Raw genomic sequence first — 7988 nt, forward strand, 5'->3', positions numbered from 1 at the left:
CGGGTGGCCGGAGCGCTCCGCCGCGGGCCCGGGGGCGGGGCTGGCGGCTGCACGCGCCGCGGCCGGGGAAGGGCCGGGGAAGATGGCGGCGCGCAGCGGGCTGGAGGCCGCGCTGAGGGTGGGGGGCGCCGCCGCCGCGCGGCCCGAGCAGTTCCTGAGGTACCGCCGGCAGCCTCGGCGCCGCGGGAGGGGAGGAGGGCGGGGGGGGGGCTCTTGCCGGCCGGCCACCGGCGCCGCGGAGCCCTCCTGCGGGCGGTGTGGGCGGCAGGCCTGCCCGCCGTAGGGAGCTGGGAAAGCGCGGTCTGCGTGCGTGCCGGCTGCGCTGTGGGGCCGGTAACCGGGGCACAACCGGAGGGAACGCCCGAGCGTGAATGCCGAGGAAGATAGTTGTAATCGCTGAAAGGTGCTAGAAAGGTGCTCCTCTGTGGCACCAAAATAACTAGCAGGTAGCTGCAATGTGACCACGTGGTTACCTTGGTAGAAGCTGAGAATGAATGAAAGCTAGCTAACTCTGAAAAAAAGAAATAACTGCTGTGCTTGTTGAAGTTTTAACTTTTTTCTCCTCCTTCTAGTGTACAAGATGGGCTGGCTGCTGAGTTCAGAGCGTTAACAAAGACTCTATACGATTTAAATAAAGCTCTGGGAAGCAATGTAGTTCGTGGGAGTCCTCTAAAAGAGCTGGTGATAGAAAATTTTGATGAAGAACAGATTTGGCAACAACTAGAGCTCCAGAATAATGCAATTCTTGATTTCTTCAAGAAATCCATTGCAAGGGATGCCAATGATAAAGATCTTTGCCTTGTCTCAGACCAGGAAGATGATGGCTCTGATGCAGAGGCTAGCAGTGATAATGAATTGGAAGACGTAATGGAAGCAGAAACTGAACAGGAGAATGTTTCTACAAAACAAGAAACTAAAACTAAAGAAAAGCAAAATAAACCCAAAGAAACTGTAAAGCAGAAATACAGTGATGAGGATTCTGATGTTGACTTTGATATCGATGCACTAGAAGAACAAACTAAAATAGCAAAGGAAACAACATTGAAAAGAAAAGGAAGAAAATCTGTAGTGGATGACAAGTTTTTCAAGCTGGCTGAGATGGAAGCTTTTCTAGAACACGCAGAGAGGGAAAACAGGGAGAGGGAGGAGGAGGAGGAGGAAGATGATATCAACTACTTTGAAGACATCATCTCGGACAATGAGGAGGAGGAATCTCAAGAAACTAAAGTCAAAGTAAGAAATCAGTAAACTAACTATCCTAATTCTTTTTTCTTTAAATCAGCATCTGTCATCTGGTAGGGTTACTATAAATTGTTGAGCTCACAGGAGAAACTACCAAGTTAAAATGATTGGAGAACCAATGATTGCTGTTAATATTTGATGTTAAGTATCTGGTAGCAAAATGCACCAATGCGCAAGTACATACTGTCTTCCTATTCCAGTCTCTGATGAGATGGATTTTAGGTTTCTGCATGAATTAAGGACTTTGTAGTCATGTTGTAAGAAATAATGTCACCTTGCAGAATATGTGACCCAGCAAACAAGAAAGCTGTGTTGCTCAACATTGATGTCTCGTGATAAGGGATCACTAAGGTGACTGATGCAGAGCAAAGGGGGCTTGGCAACTTTTTCCAGGGACAGGGCTTTGTAACTCCAGTTTCACAAGTTGCTGAGTACTTATTTCAAGAATTAACCTTTTCTTCTATAAGTTTGCCAGAGATTTTTGCTAGCAAGAACTGTGCACAGGGTATAAGGGAGCACATACACATACCAGTGAATAATCAGAAAAAAATATTGCTCTTTGAGTACATGTTGAAGTTAGAAATGAATTTAAGTGGCAGAATGTCTTGAGTACTTGTAAAAGAGGTTAATTTTACAGAGGTGCTCTGCCTTAGGTTAATGCCTCAGTAAACTGAACTACTATTACACAAGTAGTGCTGTTCCCCAGATGTTGGCCTTTGAGAGGCAGGCTGCTCTTAGACTTCTGTCATCTTAACAGCTTTTTTGGTTTTTGTTTTCCCTGGTACCTTCTTAGTCAATTAAAAGTTCTAGAGACCTGACGTACAAAGACTTCTTTGATCCTGTTGATGACAATGATGACTTAGTAGCTAATGGTGTTGAAGATGATCAGGAAGAGGAAGCAGACAGTGCTATTGAAAAGGAGAATGAAGAAAGCATGTCTGAGTAAGTATTAGCATTATTTGCAGTTAAATGTCTTTGTAATTTTACACTGAAAATTGGCACTGTTCAAGTGAAAAATAAATTGTGAATTCCAGGTTCACTTTAGTCCCAGTTTGCCATTTTCTGTTATCTGTTTGTTGTATGTTCATGGATTGCATTCTTGTCTTATTTAAAAAGTAGTTTATTTACTTCCCTTCTTAGTGTTGTTTCTTGGGATTCATTTCAGTAAATGATTTAATAGCTATAACTTCAGCTTTTGAAGGTTATTTTTTGATGTATAGAAGTTTCCATAGTGTCTTTGCCTTTAGGCTTCGGTGAAAGTCTACTTCAGTTTTTAACTGTGATTTAGTTGTAACAGGTAACGATGTAACGGCTGAAATATCTGCTTGCACAAATGTTGGTGGCTTTTTAACCTTACTTCATTTTAAATTGTATTTAATTTTTTTCAGGGTGGAGGATATTGAGGAAATGATGGAGAATGTGAGAGGTAAAAAGGCCTCTCCAAAAGTTACTTTTAGATTGCCAGAGGACAGTGAAACTGAAGATGGTATTGACATGCAATTCGAGAAGGGCATTGATCCTGGTGAAATAAAGTCATCTTTTGAAAAGAGACAAGAAAGGGTAATTGTTCTATCATTTTGCTAATGCTTTTAAACAGTGACCAATGTTTTATGATGATTGTGTACGTGGCATACATGAAGGGACTTCTTAAACTTAATAAAAATAAAGTAGTTTATCAGATGTGTGTATGCAATTACGTACCCTCGCTTTATGTGAGTAGGATTTGGAAGTACCTGAAATGGCTATGGATTTCTTGCCTTGAGTTTACTTGTGAACTGTTTTACACTTCTTAGGAAATTGTTTTTTTCAGATGAGTGAAAAAATAAAAAGTTTAGAAGAAAAGTTGTTAGAAGAGAAACCTTGGCAGCTTAAAGGAGAAGTGACTGGACAAAAGCGACCGGAAAATAGCCTTTTGGAGGAAACAATACTCTTTGATCATGCAGTCCGAATGGGTAAGTATTGAGGGAGGGCTTTATAGAGAGTATATTGCCATACCAAGTTGGATTGTCTTGCCTGTGAGCATGATGACAACATCCATGACTTGAGAGTAGGGTAACAAAAACACTAGTTAAACTCAGCACGTCTTTGAGGCTGTGCGTTTTTGTTGTGGAAACTACAGGAAGCTACAGTCTTCTGGGTTCAATTTTAACTAACCTGAAAGTTGATTAATTCAGTGGCGGTTTTAGTCACAAGCCATATGTAACATCATTCACTTTCCCATTTTCATCTCTCTGCAACGTAGAGGAAGAAAACATTATTTACTTGACCTCATCAATCTCTAGTTCAACAAAAAAATTCAAAAATTTCAACTACTACATTTTTGTTGAGGCTTTACATTTTTTTTCTTTTTTTTTCTTTTTTTATTCCTCAGAGCAAAAAGTGTTTCTTGCTGGAGAAACATTAATCTTCTCTTCTTCTTTTCAGCTCCTGTGATCACAGAAGAAACTACTTTTCAGCTTGAAGATATCATTAAACAGAGAATATTGGATGAGGTTAATATCTTGCTCGTTCTTCTCTGTTTTGTTCATTGACTTTACTCACAGGGCATGTTCCAAGAACGTTTAAGCTCTTAACATGTTAGGTGTAGAGTTTTCTTGGTTGATTTCTGCAACTGGTTGTTCCATTTTGCCGTAATGGATAGGATAGGGCTTTAGATTCCTAAGGATCTTTTTTTAAGTGTGTTTTATATGCTAGGTTTTGATGCTCTTCAAAGTAAAGAGTATTTACAGATAAAACTATAAGGAGTTCCTCTGGAATATAATGCCAGTCTCACTTTTTTTTTTTTTTTTTTTCCGTGATCCTAGTTGGGTAGTTCTTTGTGCGTTCTAAATTCTAACCAAGGCTCAAACGTGTACTTCGTTTTTCTTAAAGCCGCTGATAGAAGATTTGTATCTCACAATTTGTTGAGGCTTACTCTTTGCTAAATAATAAATAAAATTACATATTGGAGGAGTATTTAAGGAAATTACACATTTGTAATTGATTATACTATTTTTGCCCTGATTCACTGAAAATAAGCACGCAAGCTTGAGCTATACGTCTTCTATTACTTGAAATTAAGTTCCTGAGTTCCTGGGGAAGCCATGAGGTAGTTAACATGTCAGATAAGTAATGTTCTAAATAAGCTGTAACAACTAACACATATTAGTCTGTAGTTGTATTTGGTTGTTAATTTATGACTTTCTCAGGCATGGGACGATGTAGAACCGAAAGAAAAACCAAAAGAGGATGCCTTCGAATACAAGAAGCGTATCACTTTGGACCATGAAAAAAGTAAACTGAGTCTTGCTGAGATCTATGAGCAAGAATACTTGAAACTTCACCAGGTAAGGCAAACAGTGCCTTTCCTATTGCTTTGAAGTTTGCATCACATAGATATTGACTTGTATGTTGCTAACTGCTTTAAGCTTTATGAAAGTACTTCAGACTTCCTCTGAGTGGGACGTGGAAGTGTTGCCATGTGGAATGGCTCTGAATTGCATACTGTGTGTGCAGTCTTGGTGAAGTGAAATTGCTTTATGAGTGGTGTTGCACTAACATTACATTATTAATGCAGCAAAAAACTGAAGAGGAAGAAAATCCTGAACACAAAGAAATCCAGGAAATGATGGATTCACTTTTCCTGCAACTGGATGCACTTTGTAATTTCCACTTTACGCCCAAACCAGTAAGTAGTTCAGTTTCAAAGTTAATCTTTTTCTTTATTTTCTTTGAAACTGGAGACTTTTCAATTTCCCAAGTATATTCTGAGTAAACATTGAGCTTGTACTTTTTTTCGTATTAAATGCACTGTAACTGCCTCTAAATATAACCAAATATTTAACGTCTTCAGTTACCTGTAAACTCCTTTACTTTGAGATGGTGTACTTAGTCCTGAATATTTCTTTATTTCTAGCCTGTGCCAGAAGTGAAAATAGTTTCAAACCTGCCAGCTATCACTATGGAAGAAGTAGCACCTGTTGCTGTTAGTGATGCTGCTCTCCTAGCACCAGAGGAGATCAAGGTAAAAAACCAAAACCAAACCAAATAACACACAAACAGAAAATACGAGGATCTACATTCATAACAGAAGGGTGTACTGGATGCCAGATCAGTGGGGGAATTCTGCTCCCCCGTCCACTCAAGGTTATTTACCTCATGAACCTCCTTGCCTAGTATGTTAAAAACTTAAATAACTGGAAGGAGCGGGAAGAGTATATCAGACCATGCTAGGTCATGATACTAACTTATGGATGGTTGTTATTCTTGACTTGTGATTGTCATTATTTTTTGCCAATATATAGCTGGGTGGAAGGGGAAGTTAAACAGCAATAGACTGTCAATTGCACAAACACTACTAACCAGCTTCTGACAGATTGCAGTCTATTTCAGGTGTCTGACACATTAAGGCATAATGGAAACACTAAGACAGGATTGAATACTCTAAAGTGGCTTTTCTTTTGCATGCTTATATTTTTTTCTCTTTAGGAAAAGAACAAAGCTGGTGATGTAAAAACAGATGCAGAAAAGACTTCCACAGACAAAAAACGAGAGAGAAGAAAGAAAAAGCTTCGTAAACGTATAAAGATACGGGAAAAAGAGAGACGTCAAAAGCTTCTTGAAAAGACGAAACCGGAGGAAGGCATAAAACTCAGCAAAAAAGCTGCTGCAGCAAAATTGAAAAAGCTTACAAAAGAAGGCAAAGCAACTCTGCTCAAGGTAATGCTGTCTCGAGTAGTCCTGTATAACTTAATTTTCTTTAGCTGATGAGCTCTAAAATCCCAGGGGTAGATAATGTTTAACACAAAGGAAAGGATTTGTTTCTCTCCTATCCTTCTTGGCATAACTACACCTCTTACCATCCCCTCAGAAGTTCTTGTACCCAAGTAGTGTATCTGCTTGCCTACACAAACCTCGATACCGTATTTATGTTTGAGTAAATATAAAAAATAAATACAGCTGCTGGAAAATAAGAGGTAGGAAGGAGACATGGGGAGGATGTACTTTTTTTTTTCTCCCTGTTTTTTTCCTTGCATTCTTCTGAGCTACAATTTTGGTACCAGTCTAATCTGTGCATGGAACTGAATACAAAATAGTGTTGAATGTCTTTTTTTACTTCTGATTTTGCTGATTACCACGTGAATGTGATGTCAGAAGAGCAGCCTGAAAAAACACAGCTCTGAGTTGTGCTTTGTAGTGACCGCGTTTTTATAATGCATATTCATGTAGATGTTATTACATGAATGATGAATAAATCATGCCTAATTGGTCGTTGGAACCTTCAGAACCTTATTCAGGGTGAGATATACGAAATGAGAAGATTAATTTTGGATGTGTAGATAATCTTTAGATAAGGAAAAACACGAACTGTATGATACAGTTACTTTATATCATAGTACACTCACAAAACAAATGATTGTTTGTATTAGGTACTACTTTTTTATTTCAAAGTTCAGGAGGTGGTGTTCTGCAAATACTAGACCTCAGTCTCTTCTTTCCTGTGTTTGAACTGCCCCACTTGACTAAATGGGACTGACTACTTGCATGCATAACTGAGGATGAGGTTTCTACTTAGGTCTCTGTAAGCTTTGAGTAACTGAGCTTCAGACTATAATGTTCCCGTTTGCTTTTTTACTTTTTGTGGAGCCTTCTTTATAATCCCATCAGATTGATCTTGTGCTTTGCATGCTATAAAAAAGTAAATTTATATCCCACTTGTGATTCCTTATAAATTAAATTTTTAAAAATGTCTGAAATTCTGGTGTATTGGACGTAAATAGGAAAATAACTTTATTTCTTCTAAACCACTTCTGTTTACCTTTTCAAAAGAACAACAAAATACAAAACATAAGCTCAGTGATTGTAGCTTAATGTGCAGTTGTAGCTCACATGCCTTAGTTCCCTACTATGCCAAATCAGAATTAGAAAGGAAACATCATCTTTTGCCAGAATGGCAAAAGAAACGGCTAAAAAGAGATGACTCTGAAAATTAATTAGTATTTACATATGATGTTTGACTTTTAAAAGAAATGATAAATAATACAGTGGTGCTGTCTATGTGTTTCTTGGTGTTATAACAAATACTGGTTCCATTGACAGGATGAAGGAAAAGACAAGGCCTTGAAATCATCCCAAGCCTTCTTTTCTCAGTTACAAGACCAAGTGAAAATGCAAGTCAAAGATGCAAACAAATTAAAGAAGAAACAGAAGAAGCAGAAAGAAGTCTCTGTCCATAAACTTAAATTGTAATTTAAGTTTTAATACATGCTCTGTCTTGTATATATTAAAATGTTTGTATTTTAATGTTGCATTGGAATAATTGCTGGGTTTTATACATCATTAAAACGTTCTGTGAACTTCTTTGGTGATATAAAGGTGTTATTCCCTATTTTAGTTTTTTTTTTTTTTTTTTTTCTTCCTACTATTGAACTCCTTCATTGTCTTATTCTAAAAAGTTTTTTTTTTTACATAGGGCATGTCCATAAAGCAGTGTGTGATGTGGCTGTATGCTCTTCAAGCTATAGCCCGTAGCTTCTTCATGTAGTTGTTTATGTAGTACAGGAGTATGCATTTATTAAAACTTAAATTTCCAAATTCTAGTGTAAGGATACAGTTTATCTTCCGAAGTAAATGCACGCGTGTTCTAAGATTAAAAACTTAAACCCTCTTGTTTTGGGATGTATGAGCATTCATGAACAGCTTGCCTATAGCTTTTCTTGTCAACCTTGAAAGGATGACTTCCACTTAGAAACAGAGCAACGACGTGA

At 38.3% G+C, this 7988-nt stretch overlaps 1 protein-coding gene across 1 annotated transcript; it reads left to right on the top strand.

Annotated features, from left to right (window-relative positions):
• Positions 1 to 66: 66 nt before the first annotated feature.
• MPHOSPH10 (M-phase phosphoprotein 10) lies at positions 67 to 7582 on the top strand. Its single transcript, XM_035335517.1, has 11 exons — positions 67 to 159; positions 573 to 1233; positions 2036 to 2184; positions 2631 to 2802; positions 3053 to 3194; positions 3667 to 3734; positions 4431 to 4568; positions 4799 to 4909; positions 5138 to 5245; positions 5710 to 5940; positions 7321 to 7582. The coding sequence occupies exons 1-11, from the start codon at positions 83 to 85 to the stop codon at positions 7468 to 7470; spliced, it is 2007 nt and encodes a 668-aa protein (XP_035191408.1). The 5' UTR covers positions 67 to 82; the 3' UTR covers positions 7471 to 7582.
• The last annotated feature ends 406 nt before the right edge of the window (positions 7583 to 7988 follow it).

Source organism: Oxyura jamaicensis, chromosome 10 (assembly GCF_011077185.1).
Source record: "Oxyura jamaicensis isolate SHBP4307 breed ruddy duck chromosome 10, BPBGC_Ojam_1.0, whole genome shotgun sequence".
Classification (NCBI taxonomy): Eukaryota; Metazoa; Chordata; class Aves; order Anseriformes; family Anatidae; genus Oxyura; species Oxyura jamaicensis.

Bases quoted from the DNA above. Each gene is read 5' to 3' on its own strand.
- MPHOSPH10 (XM_035335517.1), top strand. From the start codon at position 83: ATGGCGGCGCGCAGCGGGCTGGAGGCCGCGCTGAGGGTGGGGGGCGCC. The intron at 1,234-2,035 runs GTAAGAAATCAG...GTACCTTCTTAG, and splicing joins CTCAAGAAACTAAAGTCAAA to TCAATTAAAAGTTCTAGAGA. The intron at 2,185-2,630 runs GTAAGTATTAGC...AATTTTTTTCAG, and splicing joins AATGAAGAAAGCATGTCTGA to GGTGGAGGATATTGAGGAAA.